General features: G+C 34.9%; 1 protein-coding gene across 2 annotated transcripts in view; it reads left to right on the plus strand.

Annotated features, from left to right (window-relative positions):
* Positions 1–26,770, plus strand: part of LOC149553754 (Metal-dependent phosphohydrolase) — a 96,020-nt gene extending 69,250 nt beyond the window's left edge. For both annotated transcript variants that reach the window (XM_089789114.1, XM_089789115.1), the window contains 2 exons: positions 3,097–3,272; positions 26,474–26,770. In XM_089789114.1, the coding sequence (XP_089645240.1) occupies positions 3,097–3,272; positions 26,474–26,560 (263 nt within the window). In that variant the 3' untranslated portion in view covers positions 26,561–26,770. The remainder of the gene's footprint in view (positions 1–3,096; positions 3,273–26,473) is intronic.
* The last annotated feature ends 862 nt before the right edge of the window (positions 26,771–27,632 follow it).

Raw genomic sequence — 27,632 nt, forward strand, 5'->3', positions numbered from 1 at the left:
CTTTATGACAAATTGAACAATGCCCTAGATATCCTGTGCTGCAAAGTTCTCCCTTTGGATTCCTCATACTTATATGTTTATTTTACAGTTTGAAATGTAACTTTATTTTGAGAAACATTCAGAGTGAAATACATTTATACTATACTTTTATGGGTTTAAATAATTTTAAAATACCATTTATATTTATCCAACACATAATTTATACATATATATTTAATAATACAAAAGGATACAATTATTCTAATAACATATAATTCTATAGACATCTAAAGATCAAATCATTACCACATTTCTATACACATTTTTACAAACACACCATACTTCAAATCACTATACATGTGTATTTGGTTGTTGCTCATTGCAAGAATTTACTAAACTAGTAATAGCTCTTCAGTGAAGGCAACATGAGTAAAATAGTCAAATTGAAATACTCAATCTGTCCTAACAAGACCTTTGCCTGATCAGATTTTAGTACTGCTATAGGCATATGAATTACATGAATCTATTCCACGAAACAATTTCTATTCCTATCAAGACAATTCAATTTGGTGTCGTTACTCATAAATCAGCAAATGAAGACATTACAGATTAAACTAATAACAAGAATTTGAAACACACAATTGGTAATCATTAATTGAAAGCATACCAACATAAAATGGGGTGCAGTGATTGACTCTAAAAATTCTGTCCTTTTACTTTGTTTACTAAATAATGATGCCATCTTTCTGTTCTTGAAACGAACAGAGGAAAATGAAACACTGTATCGGAAACACCATGAAGACAATAACATATAAATTGAGATTCAGTAAACATATCAATGATTTAGCAATTCATTTATGTTTACAGTAATCAAACTAAATCAATATATATATCTTATTGCTCATTTGTAATGTCCCCATTTTTGCCAGTATCAGAGTTTGAGGGAGCTATTATTGTGATCCTCGTAGGCTAATTATTGTGGATAGAGGGTCTTTGCTATGGGACGATCTTGTCTTCTTCACAATTCAGTATGTTCCAGTTTGGTCTTCGTTTGACTCTGATTGGACTTTGTTTTAGCTTAATTTCATGCACCTGCTATTTATGGCAAGCCTGGTGATGATTGAGAGGGACCCTTTCTATTTTAGGATAATGCATATGGTCATGTGGGAAATAATAGGTGTGACTTCTGTTTCTGATGATATATTTAAAGGATAAGTATTTTGGTAGTTATTATTATTCTAACGGCCAAATTATTATTAAATTATTAAATGAGGGCTTTTAATTGAAAGGTGTATTGATGAAGGCTCTTTAATGGAAAGTGTGAGGAAGAAGCCAAGTTGCATTTTAAGGAGACTTAATGGAGGAAAATAATTCATTCTCTTGGCTATTGATTTAATTATTTTGTGAGTTGTTGAAACTTGAAAGTTTTCAGCAAGCATTTCTGTGAGGACCGATTCCTCTCTCTACTGTTACACTTTGAGCCATTGGAACACATGGTGAATGGTGTTAAATTTGTTAATGATTATCAATCAAATTGTTGCTGTTGTATAACAGTTTGATCACTGTTTAATCTGAGAGTTGGTGTCCAAAGTGGGTTTCATATGCAAGGAAAAATATCTCTGCTGTAGCTGAAGAAAGGTGAAGGAATTTATCATTTGTTTGGGTGTTTACTCCTGGGGTTAATCGCTGCAATATCTGAAGCAGCATTTGACATTTAATTCATCAATTTAAGGGTTGATAGTGACTGTTTGAGCAGCTAGCAAGAGCTGTGATTTCCTCCTAAGGAACTGCGTTGGTTTTCTAGCAGCCAAAGCGTTTCTGTAGCAGCAATACACAGGCTGTTTTCACTGGCTTAAGGTGGTGTTTCAAGTCCAAGCCACATTGGGGGTATATCTACTGGTAATTGCAAGCTGAAAGGTGGCATTCCATTTCCCTTGACTGGGCAGGAATATTCAAAATTAATTCCATAACAGATCAGGTTCTTGGGAATCCATTTACTCGATGAAATTCTTCATTGTTTGGCAAACTTGTTTATTTTGCAATTGAAATTCAAGTTGTAAGCAACATTAGTTGTCACTGAAAACAACTTGGGATTGAAATGAGTGGCAAGGTTGGAACACAACTTTGATGAAATGCCAGATTGTAGTTGTGTTTCAGTCATTAGTATGCATGCTAAGTTTTTATAGAAATGTCTACTGGCTGTAGATACACATTTTACGTATTGAAATCATATGCATGAATTTGAATGGTTAAAAAAGATTGCATCTTTACTTCAGTTTCTTTGCTTGGATAACTAATAACCATTTGCAAGTGTTTAAACCAAATTTGAAACCATTACAAGCAAGCTAAAGTAATCTGAAAATACAGGACAGCGAGATAGAGGTTTCATGCAAAATGTTTGATAAAATGTTGATCATCTAGAAGTGAAGTAATTTGATGTTTGTTGGAGTTAGTTTGCTTGGGGTTTTTACATCATTGTTCTAATAACAAATCAATATTAAATAAGTAAGGATTTTGGGGGCATTACAATGCTAAAGTATTTTACAAACATTAAACTGGAATATAGGGGCCTTGTTGCATTGAAAGTAATGCTAAAATGAGGAAGATGTTGAATGACAGCTGATTTTTTACTTGCAAAAGAACAAGTGTGATATTTGGCTTCTAAAATGGACAAAGGACTTGAAATGGAATGTCAAAATAACTTGTTAGCTGCTGATGTTCAACCTAATAGTGTAATTGTTTTTTAAAGTTTGCATGGAAATTTTGCTGTTCACATTTATTAACTTTGTCATTTAGAAAGTAGAGCTTGAATTATTTCACTCTAAATTTTTTATAAATTGTTCATGTAATCTTTTGTTAAATTGATTTACTAATGTCGATTACTTTCCTCAGGCAATATGTGTTGCAGTTAAAAATAAATTAGTCTCATTACAAACATGCAAATATTTACATCATTTGATGAAATAAAGTTCTGGCAAGACTGAGTTTTTTTTATATTTAATTTAATATGTATCAAGATAGACTTTCCTACTTGTTTAGACTAGTTATTCTGATCATAGGTGTAGTTTTTCTATCGCCAATAATAAGTGGAGGCTGATGAAAGGGCTTTCCCCCCAGGAATTGCTCGATGTTTTACTTTTGGTGGAAGTCGAAATCGGATACTATATGATCCAGAGGTTGAAGCACGGATAAATTTGTCAAAGGAAGAGTACACAAAGAAAGATGGTCAGCAAACAACCTTGAATCATTTTCACGAGAAACTCCTTAAGCTCAAAGACCTAATGAAGACTAAGGTACTGCCCCTTCCTAACTGCAATTGAGCATGCTTGTTTATGTATGTAACAAGCTTAATATTGGAAGACAAGAAATACTTAACTATTGGGAGATTCCAATTCTTCGTTATCTTTAATTAATTATAAATATTTGAGCGTGATTTTTGAAGCTTTACTAGAGATGTAAAGAAATTGCACATATTGTATTTCTATAAAGTTAGACAACTTGAGGGAACTATTTTAGTCATGCAGAAGCTTAAAAAAATAGATTATAGAAGCTTGGTTGCAGTAGGAAGCATGTTTTAAAACAGTGAAAAGGGACTATAGATTAGACTATCCTTCTCTTGAGAGAATTGTGGGCATATAATTTCATTTAACATATGAGATGTTGAAGAAAGAGAAATTATAAGAGCTTGATTATTTTTTTAACTAGTACATATCCGTATGAAGATGGACTAACAATCTATTTAGTCAAAGTTTGTGCATTACTGCTATACAGTTTTTAGTGAAACTTAAAACTTGAAACATTATAGTTTTCAGATGAAAAAACATAATTTAAAAACTTGTGATAAATTTTGATTGCAAGAGGCCATAAATGTAGGAATGCTTGGCCATAGAGATACCGCCAAATGTGAGCATGCTTCTTATACTTGTGAAGAAGAAAATAAATATTTCGACCTTAGGAGTACATAAAATTAGCAAACTCACTTGTGATCACAACCTCCGAGTCAAGATTAGTGAAGAGTCTAGCAAACGCTTGCTTGTGACCTTTTCCGAATATTGGTATGACGCAACCCTTGATGGTAAAGCAAGGATCTCAACAACGTAACTTTTTGAAGTCAATGCAAAGGTAAGGAGATTTAGTGGTCATTTTCTTCCATTAGTTATCATGAATTTCACACATTTCTTCAAGATATTGTTCTTTCTTATTTGTGATGTTCTTCATCTTTTCTTTCACTCAGTTGATGCCATTATCTTATGTCTCACAAATATGGCTTATTGATCCTAGTGGAATGGATCATACTCAAAATGGCCTTAGTAACCAAAAAGATATTCTACATGATCCCACTAGTTGTCACCCAGAATCATTTGCTTAGTATTTACTACCCTCTTTTGAGTGTTACCTCTGTAGGGATCAAAGTGTTAAATTTGTTGATCAGATTTATTTAAATTACAATTCAATTTAATTTACTGAATTATGTGATGAAATTATGTAAAAATTCTTTCTATATGAATTTGAATCACTTGAAAAGAAACAACTTGTATAAATATATATTTATTGTGCCAATCTTATTACACTGTGGTTGTTTGAGTTATATCATATATTGGCAGATTAATAAATCCCGTAGAAGACTATGGTAATAAATCTCGTACAAGACTGCTTAAGTGTTGAACAATTTGATTGCAGACGTGTACCGTTCTTGACTGAAGAGGGAAATATCTTTGACCTGCGATAATAAGTTGAAGACTTTTTAATAGATATCTGTGCATTCTAATATCAATATGATAGTAGATTTATTCTCTATATAATATATGTCTTTCACTGTCAATTTAAATACTGTCTAAAGCCTGCTTGTAATTTGGCATTCGTCATGTTTTGAAGAAGAAATCAAACACTTATTATATCAGGTATGGGCTCTAACTACCTTGGTGAAGGATTTAACGGCTAGGCAACAGATTACACCTTGGACAGTCATGAGCTACTTGGTCGATTCTTAAAACAAGAGGAAACATTAACATTTAACATCATGAGAACAACAACTACCTCTCTTTTATTTTGAGATTGTGGAAGTGGTCAACATTATAACTTCATATATATATATAATGTCACCATGATATTCTCGTAATATCTATGAATTGCACTTACATGTATATATACATATATGCATGCGTACCTAGAGAGAATTTAATGATAAAAAGGAATTATGCGTACTCTCAGAATTACACACATATAGATATATGGATATGTATGTACAATTATAGGTAAAAAAATCCAATAACATGATCACAATATATATATATATATATATATATATATATATCTATATATCTATATATATATATATATATATATATATATATATATATATAATTGATATTTAAATCATAAGAAAGTATAATCTTTATGTCTTAATTTTGGCTTCATATCAATGAGTGCTGCCACCTTTATATCGGCCTTATTTTTCTTTTAAAAATTTGAAAGTTAAGAAAAGTTTCTTGTAACTGATATTGGCTTTGATTGATTTCCTTCTCGTAATTGAAGCCACAAGAGACATTACTTACTCTCCCTGTGGCAAGAGTGAAGCATTCAAAATTCATTTCTTTTCTCATGCGATTGCTCTGAACCAAAACTTCCTCTATTTCCATTGCACCTTCATTTATGAGATTATCGTTATTGGAGGATCACATTTAGATACTTCGATAACAACATTGGCCATGCTTGTTAGTATGTCCGTGCTGGAGTTGTATTGCCAAACCATGACATCAAATCCAAAGTTACAATCTCAGGTCATGAAATCATCTGACCAGTCTTATTTCTTATTTTATGTCTGCGTCTCATATGTTGCATTCTCTGAGATAAATTCCGCAATTAATGATGAAATATTATGATTAAATCATATCCATGATTTGAATAAGTATTGTAGCCAATGCTAAGGCTCAAGAGTGTAGAAATCTAATAGAACATCAGCTCTATTTTCCATTTTATGTAATCATTCTTGTTCCATACATGTCGGGTGCTAGGACAGGCTCACAGAGTCAAACCCGAAGAGACTCAATTTTATTTGTTGATCAGTTACTTGTGCAATGCTTAATGCTGAGAGTTGGTATAAGAATTATTTCTTTATATTTCACAAATAATATATTTGACTTATACAGTGGTATTATCCATATACCAGTTGAGATAAGAATCAGAATTGTGTTCATAAGATTTGATTGATAAAGAATACATAGATACCGGCATATCTCCTAGGGTGCACCCAAAACCAGCTGGGTCGAGTATAAATGGGTGAAGAGGAGAGGTATCCTTGCAAGAAATAAACTGAAAATCAATAATCAAAGAGCATGAATATCTAAAGAAAAAGGGAAAACTGTTTAGTCCAAGTCAGCTCATGATTGTCCAAGGCATATTCAGTTGTCAAGTCGAGTGGTGGTGATCGGGTTGTTCATTTACCCATATAAATTCTTGGCTAAGGTAGATTAGAGGAATGCTTGCCACGATTGATCACTAGAGGTCAGGAGTGCTAACTGACAGAGGGAAGGTTGATGGAGGAATTCCTCAGCCTTGTCTGTTGCTTAGCCGACACTCTAACACCAGAATGCTCGGATGGTAGGACTATGGTGCCCCAAGCCTAGCTCGGGGTAGGGAGGCTCTTTCTCGTAAGAGGTTGTGTGGGGATATGCTCTGCGATTGGGAGGTTAAGCCCATGTCAATGCTTCTCCTCTTCACCAGATGTCGAGGCTTGCACAAGACATCAACATTATTTCGGTCCATGTATGAATTCTAAATCTTTCACTTGTACTTACTTTTATGTTACCATGAAACATACCCCATAATCTGCACCTCAAAATACCTTGAAAACCTACATTTTCTTCTAAAACCTGGTATTGCAACTCCATGAAAACGAAGATGATTCCCATGTGCAATCACTCTACCAGCTTTCGACCATTAATCAGATCTGAAACTAGTGATTTTATAAAATAATCATTCTTGGGCAAACCCTTAGAAGAACTCTCATTTCACTTTAACATCATCTTGCTACATGTGCACTCCTAATAATATGCAAATGAGAGCCCACTACTTTTTATAGAGGGAAAAAATAACATTTTAAATTGAATTAAATAACTTACCATCTAATGGCCTTCTTGAATATTGAATAACAACTTAAGTTCAAGTCCCTCTTCCGTAGGTGCCACACAAGAGGACATATCATCACCTTAGAAAATATTATACTAAAGTTAAATAATTAAACATTACTTGATAAGTAGGAGATAATTTCCACAGCAAGTCAAATTGTGATATTTCTATCAAGATTTAACTGTGTAGTTTTTGAGTCAAACTTATTGACTCATATTTCATGAGTAGTGATTCAACATGAATCCATCTCTCTTGAGAATAAATGGAACACTTAGCACTCATTGGATATAGGTGATGCTCATAGAGGTGAAGCACTGGGACTTTTCGGGAGGTCACCCATCCCAGTACTACTCTAGCTTGAGCACGCTTAACTATGGAGTTTCCTCCATGGTTAAACCTAGTCTGCTTGCAACCCCATTTGTAAAACCTTCGCCATGTGTTGTGCCTAATGAACCATTCATTAGAAAGCCCCTTAAGCTCATTAATTGATAAGTAGGAGATAATTTCCATAACGAGTCAAATTGGGATATTGCTATCAAGATTTAACAGTGTAGTTTTTGAGTCAAACTCATTGACTTATATTTTATGAGTAGTGATTCAACATTAATCCATCTCTCATGAGGATAAATGGAACACGTAGCACTCATTGAATTTGGGTGATGCTTACAGAGGTGAAGGACTAGGACTTCCTAAGAGGTCACCCATCCCAATACTACTTTAGAGTGGGTTTAACCATGGAGGAAACAACGTAGTTAAGTGCGCTCAAGTTGGAGTTGTATTGGGATGGGTGACCTCTAAGAAGTCTCAGTGCTTCATCTTTGTAAGCATCACCTAGATCCAATGAGTGCTAAGTGTTCCATTTATTCTCACGAGAGATGGATTCATGTTAAATCACTACTCATGAAATATGGGTCAATGAGTTTGACTCAAAAACTACACTGTTAAATCCTGATAGCAATATCACAATTTGACTTCTTGTGGAAATTACATTTATCAATTGATGAGCTTAAGGGGCTTTCTAATGAATGGTTCATAAAGCACAACACTTGGTGAAGGTTTTACAAATGGGGTTACAAGTAGAGTGGGTTTAACCATGGAGGAAACTCCATAGTTAAGCGCACTCAAGTTGGAGTAAAACTGGGATGGGTGACCTCTCGAGAAGTCGTGGTGCTTCACCTCTATGAGCATCACCTAGATACAATGAGTGCTAAGTGTTCCATTCATTCTCATGAGAGTTGGATTCATGTTGAATCACTACTCATGAAATACGGGTCAATGAGTTTGACTCAAAAACTACACAATTGAATCTTGGTAGCAATATTACAATTTGACTTGTTGTGGAAATTATCTCCTACTTATCAATTGATGAGCTTTAGGGGATTTCTAATGAATGGTTCATAAGGCACAACACTTGGTGAAGGTTTTGCAAATGGGGTTGCAAGCAGAGTGGGTTTAATCATGGAGGAAACTCCGTAGTTATGCATGCTCAAGTTGGAGCAGTACTGGGATGGGTGACCTCCTGGGTAGTCTCGGTGCTTCACTTCTGTGAGCATCACCTAGATCCAATCTGACTGCTAAGTGTTCCATTTATTCTCATAAGAGGTGGATTCATGTTGAATCACTACTCATGAAAAATGGGTCAATAAGTTTTACTCAAAAACTACATAGTTAAATCTTGATAGAAATATCACCATTAAACATTACGTTAAAATTTTAGTACACATTGTAAATGTTCTTGAGCAAATTTTAGAAAGCATTGCTAAGACACCAAAAATTGAATTTGATTGCATCATGATATAATTAGTGCTAAGCAATGATGTTATGTGTTAAATCGGGAATTCACTAAACATAGCTGTTTTCTTGAAGGAGTGTGAACAACCTAGAAGGACAAAAATGCTTCAAAGAGTGTGGCAACAAACTGGAACATTAACTAAGCACCACACGGTCGATGGAAGCAAAGGAAACCGATACTGAGCTCTCCCTAGGAAGCCCCCTTGCCACCACCAAATTGCCAATGGGACTCAGAAATAGGCTAACATTATGACTTTCAATCTAGCCAAAGAAGGCGACATTGCAAAGGGCTAGAGATATAATTTATAAAAAAGTGCTATGTAAAGCTCAATAGTGAACTTATATATATATATAAAGCTGGATGAAGTAATGTTTTGGAAGAAATTCTTACTATGATTGGCTCCCTTAGTAATGAAACAAAGGAAAGAATGGAGTAGATTTCTTCTCTTAGATGTGTATAGGGAAACAATCTTTGACAATTCTTTTGGGTAGGGAATTAATAAGGGTGTTATTAAGCTCCTTTGAGATACCTCTCTTATAAAAATTGGAGGCACATTCCACTTTAAGAATGTTTCATGGAGTTTCTTTGGACAAACTTTCTTCTTTTTCAAGGAAAAAAGGTTTTACCTACGATAATTCTATCCATTCAAACTGGCTTTGTGAAAGGAAAGTATATGTTGGATGTTAAATATAGAACATCTTTATTAATTTCTAGTAATATATAGTTTTTGGTAGTCTTTTGGTTCATAGCTTTGAGGGACAATCAACTTGTATTATATTAACCTTTCGTAATACAATGTTCAATATTTTTCCTATAAATTTAATATGGTATTGGTGCATATCAGATTATATGCTTTTTAGTTGTGAAGCCTATGAATCCTCCCCTATATAGTTATCAATTATTGAAATATCCCAAACCGGATATTTACTCAATTTTTTTTTTCAAAATATATTCAACTCTTAAACATATGCAGATGTATTATGAAGCACAATAGGAACTGGTAGATTTACCAATAGATATTAACTCGTTCTTTATCAAAATAAGATTAAGGATTCAAGCATATTGAAATGTGTTACAAATCAATAGAGTGAAACTAGTAAACTCTCATAAAACTCCTTAAAACAACGTTATTGCATTATACAACAACAATACAATAACCAACATTCAAAATCCAATCTTATTTACCAATAGATATTAACCTGTTCTTTATCAAAATAAGATTCAGGATTCAAGCATATGGAAATGTGTTACAAATCAACAAAATGAATCCAGTAAACTCATAAAACTCCTTAAAACAACGTTATTATATTATACAACAGCAATACAATAATTGACATTCAAAATCCAATCTTAAACAAAATTTTACAGTTAAATTGGAACACCAAGAAAAGAACTTGTAAGTGCATATGAGACACTTGAGGTGACGTCTCCACGGACAATGGGTTTCCGTCCATTGTCTGCTGGCACGAGGGGCTACGCCCTCACACTGGTTGAAAATTGAACCTTTTTGAACAACTCTCGCAAGAGAGAGACTGAAATCTATATTATAAATCAAGCATGCGAAAAGAAAGAGTCTTTTCTCCTTTTATCCTGACACTGTCTCTTCGACTTCTTTCTTGGCTTTTCGTCTTATCTCTCCTTGTCCTTTTAGGCCACTTTATAGTATTAAATTGACCTTTTATATTTTGAGTCCATGCTCTCCATGTCAATTTTAATATTATATATAATATGTCTTTAACTTTACTAATATCCCAAAAAAGGGGACATTACAAATCTCCCCTCCTTGAAATTGCTTGTTCTCAAGCAATTAGTACTAAGATTACATACTAATCTGCAGGTAGCTTTGCAGCACAATCTGAAAACAAATCCGGCCATACTGCGAAATATGGTGTCACTCCGCAATCCATCCATCAACTGAATCCCTAGATCTCATATAAATCTATGAAATAATGTAACACTTGTAAATTGTACAACTTTGATCATTACTGCATCCAGTCGTAAATTGAATAGAACTACAACGAAGTCCTCAACAAGCCATAGATACATACGATCACCTGGATCCCAAACCCTATTGTCATAACCAGCCAATATGATAAGGTAGAAATGCATCAATGAACTATGCATAACCCAGTAGATGGTGACAACCTGACTTAAATAGATGATGTAAGAAACAAGCCGTTCAAAAATTGAAAATAACACGTTGGCCGCATCAAATACCATACGGTTGTTATCAATCTGGAGAACCTCCGGGTAAATAGGTACTATGAATAAGAATGAAGTTGAAAAACCGTTCCTTGAGATTGAAACATAAATCTCATCAATACTACACCAAAATCTATCCAAAGGTTGATGTATGTAATCCAACTAACTCTTGAATGGTGTGAAATCGGGAATGCTATTTGGACTGATCCAATGATGCACAACCATAGTCAATTCACCACTCCCATCCTGTGACCAAGATTCATTGCTAGGAGTTGTACCAGGATCCAATATTCTGAAATCAAAATCATCCTCTTCATGGCAATCAAAAGGAGTTACCCTCGTTTATCACAAAAAGGGGATTATCGGAAGTCCAATCAGCATCTACTTCAAACAAAGGGTTGTCTACAAGCTGAATGCAATCTGAAGTTTTGACACTTGATCGTTTGGGACAGCTATCCAAGTCATATGTCTGCTGAATGCTATCAAGTTCATCAATTACTTCTTGGAAAAACTGCTGCCTCTCTTTATCCTCATGTTCCTAAGAGTGATTCATGATCCTAATTTGATTTTCTACTTCTTGAAGGGAAATCCAAGCATCATCTAATGCCTTATGAGTATACTTAAGCTCTCTATTGAGCTCCATAATCTCATTCCTTTCTTTATTCAGCTGATCAACATGTATTTCAGTAGCCTTAAGAATGTTATCCTTGTCGGAAAGCAAATATAAATAATGTGATTTTATATTTTCAAGAGCTGTTTTGATCACTTGCGAATCAAAAACAAGCCAATCTTCTTCCATTTTTTTTTAAACCTTCCTGTAGAGATCCTCAACCATCTTGTGAGTGCTGTCATAACGTACCAAAGATGCCACAACCATGTCTTCGCTAACCTTCAACGGGTTCTTTAAGGTATGTATTTCATTATTGTCATGTTGAAACGGTTCGTTGTCTTGTAGTGTCATCTTAGATTGTTCTTCTAAATTCATGTCATGGACATAAGAGATGTTTGGTTCATCACACCTCTCAAAATCATAGACCTTCTCTCCCCTGTTCTCTTGATTTGTATGCAAAGACCAAAATGTTGCCAAGTTATCATTTGTATGTAAAGGCTCATCACACAAAAACCCCAATCTACTATTACGGTATTCCCTCGTGTGCAACCGTCCTCATCAACCTTCTTGTCAAAGTTAACCTTCAATTCATCAACGTAGAAACTTGCACCCTGCGTAACATTTTCTATGCGATCACGAGAAGGTTGTAAATCAATGGTAATTGACTGCTCTACTTTTTCAAGACTCTCTATTCGATGATTTTGGTCTGCTGAGAATTCTTTTACGTTGGGTCTTTTGCAAGGAGATCTTGAACCAATTCCAAATACTTTCTTTTTGCCACATCAGTCTTATTTTGCTGCTCTAGAAGAAAATCCATGTAATCACTAAATGATAAATCATTTTGAATTCAGGGAGGAAGGTCTTTATACTCTCCATAAATGTCAAGTATTTCTGCTCTTATATTGGATTCGAAATTCTGGGCTAATTGCTATTGTGGCTTCATAGCACCCTTCCCAATTTTATACAAATCTTTTCCCATTTGCTGAATGTTGGTATCTTGTTACTGTAAGTTTGACAAATAATTACATTCTACCCCAGAATTGCCTTTTTCAAATAGTCAAACTATCTTGATTTCTTTATCGATTGATAATAAAATATTCTCTTCCTATTAAGGAATCAGTTAAATAGTTTGCTGCTATACTGTAGCTAATTCCCAAGAATTTAGAGGTGAAATCTTAATGGCTGGCAATTTCTTTGTCTTGTCTTTCTCAACTGACTCTCTGAAGTGTCAATTCTCCTACCAAATTTACAAATCATTCTTCAGAATCAACAATCCCTATGTTGCTGTAATTCCCAATCATAACGTCATTTGATTACATATTGTGTCGCCCAATTAATAATCAAATCCAATGGTCGCATAGATTTGGCTTTAGCAGATTATTTCCAATTATTGTCTTCAGCAAACTGGCATCTCTAGTCTAACCATTGCTGTCACTCTGCGACTAGTCTATGGCCAAGGTCTGCATCTTACACACTTTGGGCCATTCTGGGAGCCTCCCTCAGCATCGAAAGTAGCACCACTGGTGAATACAAACTTGTATTCACTGTAATAACAATTACTCAATAATTTCTTTCTCTTCCAAGTGATAATAAGTTAGTTAACCATGGCTGCAATATTACTTGTTATCCTCTGCGATGCCTTCACTTTTCCATATTAGATTGAAAACAACCAATGAGAACACACCCTTTAGCCTATCGACCATAAAATTTTCCGTCGCAACACTGTAATCATACTTTCCAGCTCGTTTGGACCATGCAATTAGAATTCCTTGTGAACTAGTAAGCACTGTTAACGCAATAATCACAAGCGACTTGTGTTTCCATTCCAATCCTTCTCAGATACCTATTTGTGGATTATTTGCGATATTATAATCAGATTCAAGCTGCTGATCTTCAATATCTACTTGTATTGATTGTTGGCGGTTCTTAGAATTTTGGCAATTCACAGGGAGGCAAGAAAACCCGACAGTTGCATTTGTCCAATACTCTCAGCTTCCTGTGCGTAGAAAATATTCTTATAAATGATGCTTTCTAAAAATTTGGAGTAATATTTTGCTGGAGTGCTCTATATATATATATATATCTTTTCCATCTGTAAACCACCGTGCCAAATCATTGTCTGTGGATGCAGTCCCTATTTTGGATCATGTAGTTCATGCCACTTGAGAGAACTAGTGGCATCACCAATCTCAATCACTTGCTTCTCTAGTAATAACAACGGCTCCAACCCAAGCAGATGGTAGAAAACGATGTATGATAATGCCTTTGTTAAACAAAGACATGCTTTCTCAGGACAAATATTTGTCTTGTTCACAACGACAATATGTTGTGAATTCTACACTGAATAGACACACCTGTGATATTGAAAAAACACAATACAAGATGCCTTGATGCCTCTATCGATTTTAGATTTCCTACAAACTGTCGACTCTAGATAATCTTTCGGCAAGGAAAAATAACAGGTACTGAATGATATTTTCCTTATTTAAAAATTGTACTATCCTGACTCTCACTCATAATGCTTGGAGTTGATTCCACAATTTTTTGGGGAACGATGGCTGACCCAGAATATATGTTGACGAAAACTAAAGGAAAATTGTTCTGACCACTGTTCATTCGATATCTCCTCTTCCACATGCACTGAAGTCAATTGTTAATGAAGTTGTAATGGCAATTCCTTGGTGCTCACAATATGACAATGATGATATTAATGCTATGGATATAGATTCATCTTCCGACCTTGAATCTGTAATGATAACTCTCAAGTCTTATGGTTCTAGAATTCCTTTAATCTTCTAACATGCTCGTCTTTAATATACAACTGCTTTTATCGCTCAAAGGAATTTTTGAAGCGACTCCATAATCCTTTGGACACATTGTTCCACCTGCTTCAAATTTTGTAAATGGTGCAGGCATTTTCTTTCTCCAGTTTTGCAACACTTCTTGACAGTTACAACCCCTTGGATCTTTTGCCAGTAATGTGTGTAACTAGTGGGCTCGATAATTAATCCTCCGCAATCAGAAAGAAGAGTCACCGCAAACAATAACAATCTTTACTAATATTTGGTTGATCCTCAAATAAATTAATGATATGTATACACTAGCGGCACCCAGTTGATTATCCCGACAGATTAAACTTTGGCAATTCTCAAACAAATATTGTTGTCCCACTTACTAAAAAGATAGTGGTCCGATATAATTTTCTTATTATTGTTGACGCTGCAAACCATACACTGCTTGGGACCCACGACAGTATGGACTATGATATCCACGATTTCGAGTTACTTAGCACCTGTGAAAAAGAAGTGAACCCCAACGATTAATTTGAAGTTGTAACTTCTAACTTACTTGCAATGATATAATTTCAATTCGTGAAATATGAATATAGTGAGCCAACGCCTGGGCAGAATAATCATTTTCCTTTGTAATTGATTCAAGGGCTTCTGTGTGAGCTAGCAAAGCTCTTCCATTGCTAGTTGGTGCACATATGATAGAACACACAGTTAAGAAGACGACAGACTCCTGTAATTTCCTTTTAGAAATACCCAGACTCAATTCCTTGAGTCAAAACATTGAATTTGAAGATTATTCTAATACTAAGGGCTCAATAGATATAGATTCCTTCCGACACTTATTTCCCAGGACACACTTTGGAGATAAATATTCATTTGTTCCTAATATCGATCTGCTCCAAGTTTTCAAAACAATCCAAAAATAGACAATCTTCGACACTCTCCAATTATATTTTCCAGAAACGCTGATGATATAATTGTTCCCTTGTGCAGTCAGATTTAAAATTCAGCCTGTAAATAACTTCATTACTCATGAAGCTGCTGATTGGACCTAACAGGATGGCAAGGTCGATGCTTTGTTACTACTAAAATATCCCAAACTAGATATATACTCTATTTCTTTTTCAAAATATATTCAACTTTTAAACATATGCAGATGTATTATGAAACACAATAGGAACCAATAGATTTATAAATAGATATCAACCCATTCTTCATCAAAATAAGATTAAGGATTCAAGCATATTGAAATGCGTTACAAATCAACAAAATGAAACCAATAAACTCTCATAAAAGTCCTTAAAACAACATTATTGCATTATACAACAGCAATACAATAACCAACATTCAAAACCCAATCTTAAGCACAATTTTATAGTTAGATTGGAACACCAAGAAAAGAACCTATAAGCGCATACGAGACACCTGAAGTGACGTCTCCACGGACAATGGGTTTGTGTCTATTGTTTGCTGGCACGAGGGGCTACGTCCTCACATTGGCTGAAAGCTGAATAACTCTCGCAAGAGAGTGACTGAAAGTTATATCATAAATCAAGCATGCCAAAAGAAAGAGTCTCTTCTTTTATCCACACACTGTGACTCTTCGACTCCCTTGGCTTTTCGTCTTATCTCTCCTTGTCCTTTTAGCCCACTTTATAATATTAAATTGACCTTTTATATTTTGAGTCCACGCTCTCCAAGTCAATTTTTATATATATATATATATATATATATATATATATATATATATATATATATATATATATATATATATGTCTTTGACTTTCCTAATGTCTGAAAAAAGGGGACATTACAATTATTGCCATTTACAAGATTTTAGATAGAAACATGAAACAATCAATGGGCACACAAAATTGGCATTCTTGCCAATTTCCACCACTTAGCAAGTTTAAGTTTAATCCTCGTATACAGTATCATCAATGACTTGCATCTTTTGCATAGTTATTGAGTAGTGTTGTGAGGTTTTCACATCATCGCCCCAAAAATTTTGGGGACCCCCTTTTTTTTGATCGCCTTGGCAATAATTTTTTGAAGTTGTCCAAAAATTTTCGATCTTAGAAAATTTTATGTCTTCGACACTTTCAGGCCAGGAGGAAGATAGGTTCTTGATTTTCCAGAACGATTAATTTTATCTTTAGCCCAAACAAATTTCAAAGAACAACACTTGGCAAGATAAAATTGTAAATTTTGTACTTAGACGATTTTTTTTGAAAACTTAGATATAATTGTATAAATTTGAATCATTTTCAAAAAATGAAAATTTTGTTAGATTTGGGTTTTTTGGAAAATCTTGAATTTTTTTCGGTGAAAAAATTAATTTTGTGATGGTGAAATCAAATAGGAAAATCGATTTTAGACTCTAGAGAAATGATTTTATTTTTGTTACAAAATTAAAATTGCATGGCAAAATCGATTTTGGATTAAATTGCAAAAATTGACATTAAATGGATTAAATTTGCCTTGAAGATTTTAAAGTCTTTAAAGAAATTAGTAATTTAAAATTGAAAAAATCAATTTTGGCTTGCCAAATCCGATTTTTAATGATATATTAATTACTAAATCGTCATTAAATGAAAACATTTAGCATCTCCAAGGGTTTATTAATTTTATTTTTGCAATTTTGGTCTAACCGGCAATTTAATAATGTAAATCTCATTGTGGCAAAATTAATTTTTGGCTTCTCATTTAATTGGGACTAGATTGTGCACTAATTAATATTTTTTTTCCCTCTCCTAGGTGCAAATCTGCCAGCTAGGGAAGGCAAGTGAATTGGGTATAAGAAAGCTCTCCTTCCCCTTGTCTCTTCATTCTTCCATCTTCCTCTTCCATGCTTGGAGTAGCTCTTCCTCTTTGGACGATTTTTGGCAAAGGGCAGATTTGCATATGGGAGCAACTCTTCTTCCTTGGCGTTTTTTTTATAAGGCAGTTCTTGGCGATTTTTATAAGGCATATCTGATTTTCCTTGCCCTAGATGATTCTTGATCGATGTCTGATTTCCATAGAGAGCTGCAAATTTTGTGGAGTTGCGAATTTTGTGGAGTTGCGATTTTTGTGGAGCCGAATTTTGTGGAGCTGAAATTTGTGGAAGTCTGATTTTCTTGAGGAGCTGCGATTTTACATCAGATTTGGACAGTATTATTTGGCAAACGAAATATGTGATTAAAATTTTTTTGCACATGCATGGGCAATTTCAAGTGGGCAGAATTCTGATTTCTTAAGCTAGGGCATCAATATTTGCAAGGGGCTTGAAATTCTTAGGTCTGATCCGAAATTCAAAAGAAGACCCGGCCATTGGTAAAGGTAAGTTCAATTCATTTAAAGTTGAAAGTGGTCCTTAAGCGGGTTTCGCTCTTTTGTTCTTGTCTAGTTTTTGCTTCTCTTGGTTCTTCTTGCATTCAACATCCACCACTTCATCATCCCATCCTAGGTTGAAGATTGAAGGTTGATAAGTATAGAATTCATGATAGAGCATTTGGCGAGGTAGAAATAAGCTAGACCACCATAGGTTGCAGTTGGGAGATATAAGTGTAGTCCATCCTAAGGTAATGAAGGGGTAGAAATAAGTGATAGTCTCACCCCTAGGTTGAAGATTGAAGATTGATAAGTGTAGTGATAGGACTTGGCGAGGCAAAAATAAGTGTAGAATCCATCGATAGAAAGAAGGTTGGAGATCAATAAAGTAGTCCATATCACTTAGAACGAAGGGGCAGAAATAAGTGCTTAGGATGGTAGATGTTAATGCAAGCAAGAACCCTAAGGGAACAAACACTAAGAAAGACAAGGAGGATATGATGCTCAAAACAACTTTTTTTAAAAAAATGAGGCGAATAACCGATACTAATGTTGGTACAGTAAACATGATACAGTTAAAGGACAGACTGAAGGAAGGACAATCCCCCATGGCAAAGGAGATTTACAAAAGTAGGATTGACTACACGAAGGTGGGAATGGAGTTACTAGATCATCAAGGCTTGCAGTGGCAGACTTCAAATCAGAATATGGAGATCTCATTGTGCTTCTTAGCCGGATCGTGGGCCTAGCTCAAGGTATGCAATTCAAAAACTGGATAGACTTCTTTATTGATGAAATTGAAAAAGGAAAAGAAGATTTGATTGGGCTAAAATTAGTGAAAATTTTAGAATTACAACGTAGGGCAGTGCAAAACTAGAAGCAATTCCACATGGGGTCCTAGTCCTTCTATTTGATTGCAAGCTAGCAAAGGTTGAAGTACGAGCTTTGGTGAAGAATGAAATTGGGTGAAGGGAAAATTTGATTGAAGACTGAGATTCAAGAGGCCTTGCAATTTCAAGAAAGAGTAGATTAATAGAAAACATTTGAAAATATTTGAGGCTAGGCAAGGCTTGGCTATTCGTGTAAGCTAGCTTGGTTGAATTCGAATGGGAAGGTTGGAAGACCAGGAAAGCAAGGATAATGGGGGAGGTTAAGTTCGATTTCAAGGTAGTGGCCAAGAGCAAGGCTCTCGAGTTGCAAAGAAGTTCACATCCAAGGAAGCCATCGAGGCCAAGGCAAGACTACCCCAAGTGCATGAAGACCTCATCCTTTCAGGGTCAAGACATCAAGTACAAGCAAGTTCGACGGATGATAAGAAAGTTTCTAAGGACAAGCTCAAGCATCCAAGGCTTCACCTTATCTCAAGGATTCAATAAATTTATAAGATAAGGTTGATGAGGTGGCACTTTCATGTGCATGCAATCAAATCATGCCAAGTGCCCTATGTTCTCATTGTTTGACAAATTATTGTGATTTTCTCATTGGCCCACAAAGTTGGTGCCCTCATGTAATTGGTTGAATAATGGTAACCCTAATTAGGGTTTGTAAGATATAATCTTGGCCCTTGATTTTGCCTCTTAATCTCAGCCATTCATTGTAATTTGGAGCCTCTATATAAGGCCATTTTGCTCTCATTTGTGAGGGAGTTATGTTGGAGAATTGTTGCCAAAATACTATCAAAATTGTTCTCTATTCATTGTTCTTGCTTGCATGGTGGATATACATGATCATTTTGGTGTATTGCACGGTTCTTCTCATCTATGAAATTAAAACTAGGATTTCATTTCATGTTGCTAGAGTAGAAGTAGATGGCTAATTGTATGGTGATATTAGTAGATGTTTGATAGGGATCTATAGCTAGGCCACTAGCATCCTAGTGGCTTGTTGGGGAAGTCTTGTGTGGTAAACTAGTTCTTTTTCCTTTGAATCATTGCATCTATGAGGGTGGAGCCGCTGGTAAACTTTCATTAGATTCAATCCCCGTCCATTTGCTAATCTTTCCATTCATAGGAGTAGGAGTAGAATAGCGAGTGGTTGATTAGTTGAGGTTTTGAAGAAGGTTAAGAAAGCATAAGCCATTCGAACACTCACCCTCCATCACCATCAACATCATCTGGCACTCGTACCGAATCGCCATTACCATCATCCCAAAATCCAAGTTGTCCTTGAAGGAATAACATAAGCCCGCGTACGTGATTACCAACAAATCACATCAATAACTGATTTAGCATCCACGGGTGTAAGGAACATTGGAGTTATGCTTATGTCTTCATGAGTATTAACTTTTCAAGTGAGGAATTGTGTGTTTGATACTCCGTATCAAGTATTCAATTGCTAATTGTTATATAGTGGTACAAAAACTCACATCAACAAGTAGCTACCCTAGACAAGGTTGCTACCAATCCATGTAGAGGAAGTCAACATGAGTGAAACACTTTCAAGGTATTTATTTTCTCCTCTTTGAATCTTTGCTACATGAAAAATAGAAGTAGCGACCATTTCGGAAATTGCTTCTCTAATATTGTTGTAATCTTCCCGTTGAGTTGCAATATAGCATGAGCCTGACACTAGGAATCATAGGGCTGACTACTTTGAAAGGAGATTTCTCCCCAAGGTTACTAGTTCTCAGTTTTGCAGCATGACTTACCTAGATGAAATGAAATGTAACAAAGGGCTAGCTAAGAATTTGTGGCCAAGTTTCAGAATGGCTAGGTTAGAATTCAGTTTGAAGGGTAGCTGTGGAGTCAAGATAATAAAGGTAGAGGCAAAGTGACAAAAGGACCACTGAAGTCTTTAATCTTTTATTTTTCAAAAGGAACCACTCTTTATTGTTTGCTTGCTATCGCTCACACTTTGTGTGCTTTCCACTTATGGAGGATTAACATTCTTCACTAGATTAATACACTAAGGGCTTGATTCCTTAATAAGGCAATGAAGAGGAACTATCGTGCTTATCGCAGTCACACTAAACAATCATCCAATATGTTCTAATAAGCTCAAATCAAAGGATAAGACCCTTGTTGTTTAACATACAACTTGGAGATTCAAGGAGGTACAGATCCTAACCATTTTTAATCCTTTACTCATCCTTATGGTCAATGACTATTACATTAGAGATAGTGAGGCTTAATGCACTCATAACTTAGCATATCAAGATCAGATTGGCATATATTATTCTTGAAGAGTTTGATTTCTCAAATTGTTGTTTGATGATCAAAAAAATCTTTAAATACAAAAGATTTAAATTTATAACACTTGGGGCGGGCCAAGGCGAATTATTCCAAACTTGTGTTTTGTAAATGTACTGTTCTATTTTTGATCAAGTGATTCCAGAATGTAGTTGATTGTGATGTTACACCATTTGATTGTTGTCAATACAGAAAAAAGGGTGCCTTTGATATTTTCGACAGTACCTGCATATTACATAAGGATGTTAAAGTGTGTTTCCAGAATGGCACCAATAAAATAGGTCAATTTTGTCAAGGATTTGCTATTTATATCATTTGGAAAGAAAAGACATTATTGAGAAGCTTCCTCTTAAACCAATCGATCTTATGCTTGACGTATACCATAATGTTTTTTAAGGAACTGAAGGGAGTTTCTCTTTTTGTGCCCATTCAACATTTTATCAATCTTGTACTAGCTTTTTCGGTTCCCACTCAAATTGCTTGTATGCTCATCAATGTGGTTAGATCATGAAATCAAGTAGGTGTTTCATGGGGCAGGATACAGCCGACCAATTTCTCAAGGATCTTCATGGCTTAATGTTCAAGAACGAGTGGTGTCTAGCTAGAGATTATCACTCTCGCAATAAAATTGCTATAAAGAATTGCTGCTTATAAAGCTTTTTTCTGTCTTTTCGAGAAGCTTTAGGTTGCCAAGTCCACCAAATGTAACATGAAATTTGGATCACACCAAATTCACATAATAAACTTAATACAATTAATTCTGTGTTCGCAACAGTTGTTGGTTAACTGTTGGTTAATTTGTAGTTAACATTGGTTGGCATTGTCAACCATTGTCAGACTGCCTATGTATTTCATATTTTTCTTTTATTTGGAAATTGCTCAAATGATATCTTGTGAACATTGCATATCGAACAAGTGATAATAAATCTGTATCTTTTTTAATACATTTGCAATTAATTTATATTATTGTTCTATAATTTTGTAACTTTTGTTTACTCTATAAATCTATCAAAGTAGAATACGTGAGTAAACATTTGGTGCCACTTCCAATTCAAAACCTGTCATAATATAATTAATTGATGAGAACCATGGTTATCTAATGGACAACCTGTTAATAAACCAGTAATAGCCAATAGGAAGACTTGCTCAGGCCTTGGTAGATTCTGGCATACCTTGTTAAGGTAATATATTTAGAGGGAAGCTCTTGGCAGTTAGGTAGCTCAAAACACTATCTTGGATAAACTCATCATCAAATGTAGAAGTTGACTTTTTGCTGCACAGATTGCCAATGCTGGTCAGTGGTCACACATCACTTCATTATCCTTCAAGATCTTCTGGAAAAGAGGCATCAAGATTGTTTGTGCAATTAAGGTGTTGTACCAATGGATAATCTAACCAAGGTCCTTATAACACTTATCCCTTAAGTTTATTTAGTGACCACTTAAAGTCTAGGAGAATCTCCACTTTTCGTGGTTTTATCATGTTAAACTGCGTCGAGTGGATCTTCCACCTCTAGTAGACTTATCACACTATCCCTTTTCTGCTTCATGTGGGTGCTAGCTCATTGATTTCATTGGATTAAGACACTTGTTAGCATCTTGTCTAATACTCCATATTCACCTTCCCTTTATAAGCAAGGCTCATTATGTACATTGACATAATACGTGAGTAAACATTTGGTGCCACTGCCAATTCAAACTCTGGCATAATATAATTCATGGACGAGAACCATGGTTATTTAATTGGACAACCTGTTAATAAACCAGTACAAGCCAATAAGAAGACTTGCTTACCTCGTTAAGGTAATATATTTAGAGGGAAGTTCTTGGCAGTTAGGTAGCTCAAAACACTATCTTCGATAATCTCATCTGTAGAAGCTGACTTTTTGCTGCACAGATTGCCAATGCTGGTCACATATCACTTCATTACCCTTCAAGATCTTCTGGCAAAGAGGCATCAAGCTTTTTTGTGCAATTAAGGTGTTTTACCTATTGATAATCTCACCAAGGTCCTTATAACGCTTATCCCTTAAGTTTATTTAGTGACCAGTTGAAGTCTAGGAGGATCTCCACTTTTTGTGGTTTTATCATGTTAATCCGCATTGAGTGGATCTTCCACCTCTAGTAGACTTATCACACTGTCACTTCTCTGCTTTATGTGGGCTCGTTGATTGCATAAGATTAAGACACTTGTCAGCATATTGTCTAATACTCCATATTCATCTCGCCTTTATAACCAAGGCTCATTATGTACATTGACATGTCCATTAGTAGTATGAACAAGATTGTATTGTGATGCAATCTTCTTGCTATTCTCTTGTGGAAGCTATTTTGGCCTTTCATTGATCTTGAGGGTGTTATAGAGTTGCCAAATACTCTAACAAGGAGCAACAGAGGAAACAAATACTGCAAAGGTGCGAGTTAAGAAACCAATGGGAAGAGGAAGAACATGACAATATAATCAAATGTACCCTTGGGAATTAATGCCTGTGCAGTCAAACAAAGATAGGACAAAAATTCCAAGCAGTCATGAAGTGATAGAGGAATCAGTGGTATCTCTTCAGATAAGAGAACGAAAAGAGTGTTGACTGCAATCAATGAAGAAGTTGAAGGATTCTTGACATGAAGCCCTAGCCCACCAAGAAGTAGAAGCTAAGTGTTAGTTAGAGTTAGAGAAGGGAAGAAAGGAAGACCATCAATGAAGAAATGTGTAGAGTAAATGGTAGGAAATAGCCTCACCTAACACTCATTGACAAAGTATATCACGACCTTGCCAACCAAGCAAACAATCTCACAAATTAATTGAGACATTTGAGAATAACATTAGCCGTGTCAAAAGGCTATTCATGTAGAGGAACTGAGATTCAAAGGAATCGAACCGAAGTTCCCAGGAGTGAGTGTAGGAATGAGTTTGAAGACATGTAGAGTGCTGGGGACATTGCAAGAGGACATGTAGGATATGCATACATGGCAGACGCAAATTGAAAATGTGGGGTTCGCTCTCATATGCATTGAGATGAAAAATAAAAATGAATTGCATGCCAAAAAAATGGGGATGTAAAATGACAACTACAAGACTCAAAACCCCTTTGGTTTGAGAACATTAGAAAGGAAATTCTTCGAGGAGTCATGCCCATGTTAAATAAAAGTGATCAGATTAGAGATGAGGAATTTTTATTTTTATTTTTTCCTTCGGTAGTGACTGATATGTCTTATTGAATTGATTTCCTTTCAAACTAATGTGATTGCTCTTTTGCAGAACTGTATAAGAGAACGAAGCTGCCGATCTGTAAGTATGATTTGCTGTTTGCAAGTAGGAATTATATATATTTAATCTCTGCATATAACTTGTAATAGCACTCATGTATTTCTATGTTTTCCAAGATGCAGTTATGATGAATATATATCTCTTATCCCCGGGGACATGACTCACGTAGAGACATGTCTCTGTGTGAACATGGTTCACGTAGGGACATGTCCCTACGTGAGGCGTGTTCCCAAACCAACCAGTGCCCATGTTTCATAAGCAGTGTATTATGATTGACAACGTGTTAATGATCATCTCCTCATCACCGTCAGTAGTGTTGATGGTGTGAACATGGAAGAACAGACTTGATTTGATACTCATTTCACTTGTATTGTATCATTTATTTGATCGACTTCATACAGTTGATATCTTTATTGATTTTTCAATTTGATAATCTGCAATAAGTAATCTCTGTGTGTGTGTGTGTGTGTGTGTGTGTATATATATATATATATATATATATATATAAAATTTCACAGAAGAATAATAGAGATAGGATATCAGCGAGCATGTTCAGATTATTGTATTGCTCAAATGATCATCATACTCCATCATTACTAGAGGTATTGATTAAGAAGATCGATCATTAAAGGATAAGTATTATCACATCATTCGAGTGCTCATGTTCATGATGAATAGTACAATGCAGCCATCACTGTATATATATATCTAAGCTTCCTATCAGCAAATTGATTACCACATTCTCAGTGATCAGCATGATATCATCTCCGTTGCCACCTAAGGAAGATCAGTAACTGACGATATGTAAAGAGACTACTGAATAACGATTAGACATACTAATGCAAATCGAATGCAAATTGAATGCAAATCAAACAAATAAAAATTATGTGATTTGTATAATAAGCCGATATGTATAAAATCATCAAGAGATGTGATTTGTATAACAAGCCGTTCTGTTTAAGTTATGAATAGGTACATTTAAGGAAGAAATGTCTCTAAACATTCAAAGGATGCAACCATTCAGATTTCAAAATCATCATCAGTTATTTGTAACTACATATTTATCCTTATTGGATTGCTCAATTGATTGAGAACTTGCCTTTGACAAATCAGGTTGCATATATTTTAGTTAACTAATCAGGAAGAGCACTGCCATCTTGTATATTATAATATTTGTAAGTGTTAGATCAGACAGTAATATGATTGCTACAAGCAATATTGGAGACAATTGCATACATATAATCTACATATCAGAGAGAGCAATAACATCACTATAAGTGACTTGCATACTTGTAGAGACGAATCAGAAACATCAATAACATTGGTATAAGAAATATTGAATATAATTTGCATACTTATTAAGATAGACCAGGAACAGAAAGATACACTATCTCTATAAGTGATAGAAGCATATTTGAGCATATTCCCGAGTGCCATATCAGAGACAGCTATCAGCAACATTGACTACACAATTCATATTGTTAGAGCAGATGTCATCCTTGCATAGACCTAATTGATATATCAGAGATAGCAGTGATTAGTAATATATCTTATTGCATCATATAATAACTGAGTAGTATCAGTTAGTCATCGTTTAAGTGTTATTAGAGTCTTTTTTGAAATAAGTGTCTTGCAATTGATTTTGTGAGTTAATTGCTCTTAATTCTGAAGAATTAGCCTAAGGGGACATTACAGGGCCACATCTCTTCAGTTTTTTAAGTATTATTTTTGTAACCTCTTTGTGCGACTGCCAAGATGCACTTTATGTTTCAACCCTGTAGAATTTTTTTTTGTAGACTGCATACCTTAAAGTTTGAAACAAATGCTAATCTTTTCAAATGTTTTTTGTGTATCACTATAAGCCTAAAATGTTCTAAATTGACAAAGTTTGAAAGCATTTTAAAAATCAATTTGGTTTGTTAAGTACAAACTGTTTTCATTGTCTTAAAATGGCAAATGTTGTTTTAATACCACCAGACCTCTTTTTAGGGCACTCCTTTCTCAAGGACCAATTTGTTGAATTTCAACCTGGGTTGAGCTCACACTACGAAAATGCTATATTATATCTTTTCAATGCTCAGTTATTTCTAGCAAGCATAGACCTATTTATATATTTGTCAATGTTAAGATACTTATGAATCCACAGACACAGAGATACAAATGTAATACAAATTGTGATAACGTTTCTTTATGGTTGAAATAGGCTGGAAGAAAAAGGGCCGAGAGGAGGCACACATTTATGCAGGATTTTCTTACAGAATTTTATGAAGAATGGGAAGGCAAATTGTGATTCAGATATTCCATTGAAATGCTCGCAAAAGTGATTTCTTCTAGAGTTTGATCAGATCTTTGTTCAGAATATTTATGTGGTGAATATTGGCAATATCAAGGCAATTTTGAATTGCAAATCGAATGCCTAGGAATATCTCTAATGGTTTTGATATTTTGATAGTAAGATGCTTTCTTGTCTATTTAAAACTTTTTTGCTGTTGATATTTAACACCTATTAGTGGTTGCCCATTTAACTTCACTTTTTTGTCTGTAATCAGGTTATTAAGAGTGGGTTTCTATAAACTTCAGAATTTTTAACCAATGAGGATTACTGTTCCTATATATGCATATATTGCTATACAAGGGGCTGAAGCCAAATATTTCTGTTAAAAGATCAAAGCATACAATAACCAAAAAAGATTCAAAGAGTTTAGCAGTTGTCAACATACAGATCAAAACAGCCAATAACTCCTCTAAACCATAAACAACAGCCAATAACTCATCTACCCATAAAGAACAGCCAAAACCAGAACTAGACTAAACTGAGGATTAAAGACTATGCTCAGAACTGAAGAGTCTGATAGACAGTATCCACAGGATAGGAAGCCATGCTCTGCATATGCAAAATAAAATCTACCTAAAAAATCTCTACTAGAAATTTTTTTGAACAAAACAAGCTAAACTAGGATCTCATCTGAATAAAACCCACAAAAAGAGCAGGCATCCACAATCCAATCCATTCTTGATGCGTTTCTATTGGCATCTTCTGCTTTACCTCCATTGCCATAGATGACTTTCCTTCTTCAAACCTCAAAATGGGCTGATCAATTAGGGCTATTGACTCTTTGTCCTACCTCCACTCACTGATTCTTCAGAACTTTGTTCTCCTTGAAGCCCTTATTCACCCTCCATTTCATTTAAAGAATATTCAATTCCAAGAGCATCCAAATTCTCATCATATTTATACTTGTAAACCCATTCCTTCTCATTGATGCTATTACCAATTGGCTTGCTTAAAACATTAGTGATAATACCAAGGACAATTTCCAGAAAGCTTAAACTCCTTTGAATAATGGTAATTCTTAGTTCCA

This window comes from Cupressus sempervirens, chromosome 6 (assembly GCF_028749045.1).
Source record: "Cupressus sempervirens isolate cs-2001-9-10 chromosome 6, ASM2874904v1, whole genome shotgun sequence".
In the NCBI taxonomy this organism is placed as follows: domain Eukaryota; kingdom Viridiplantae; phylum Streptophyta; class Pinopsida; order Cupressales; family Cupressaceae; genus Cupressus; species Cupressus sempervirens.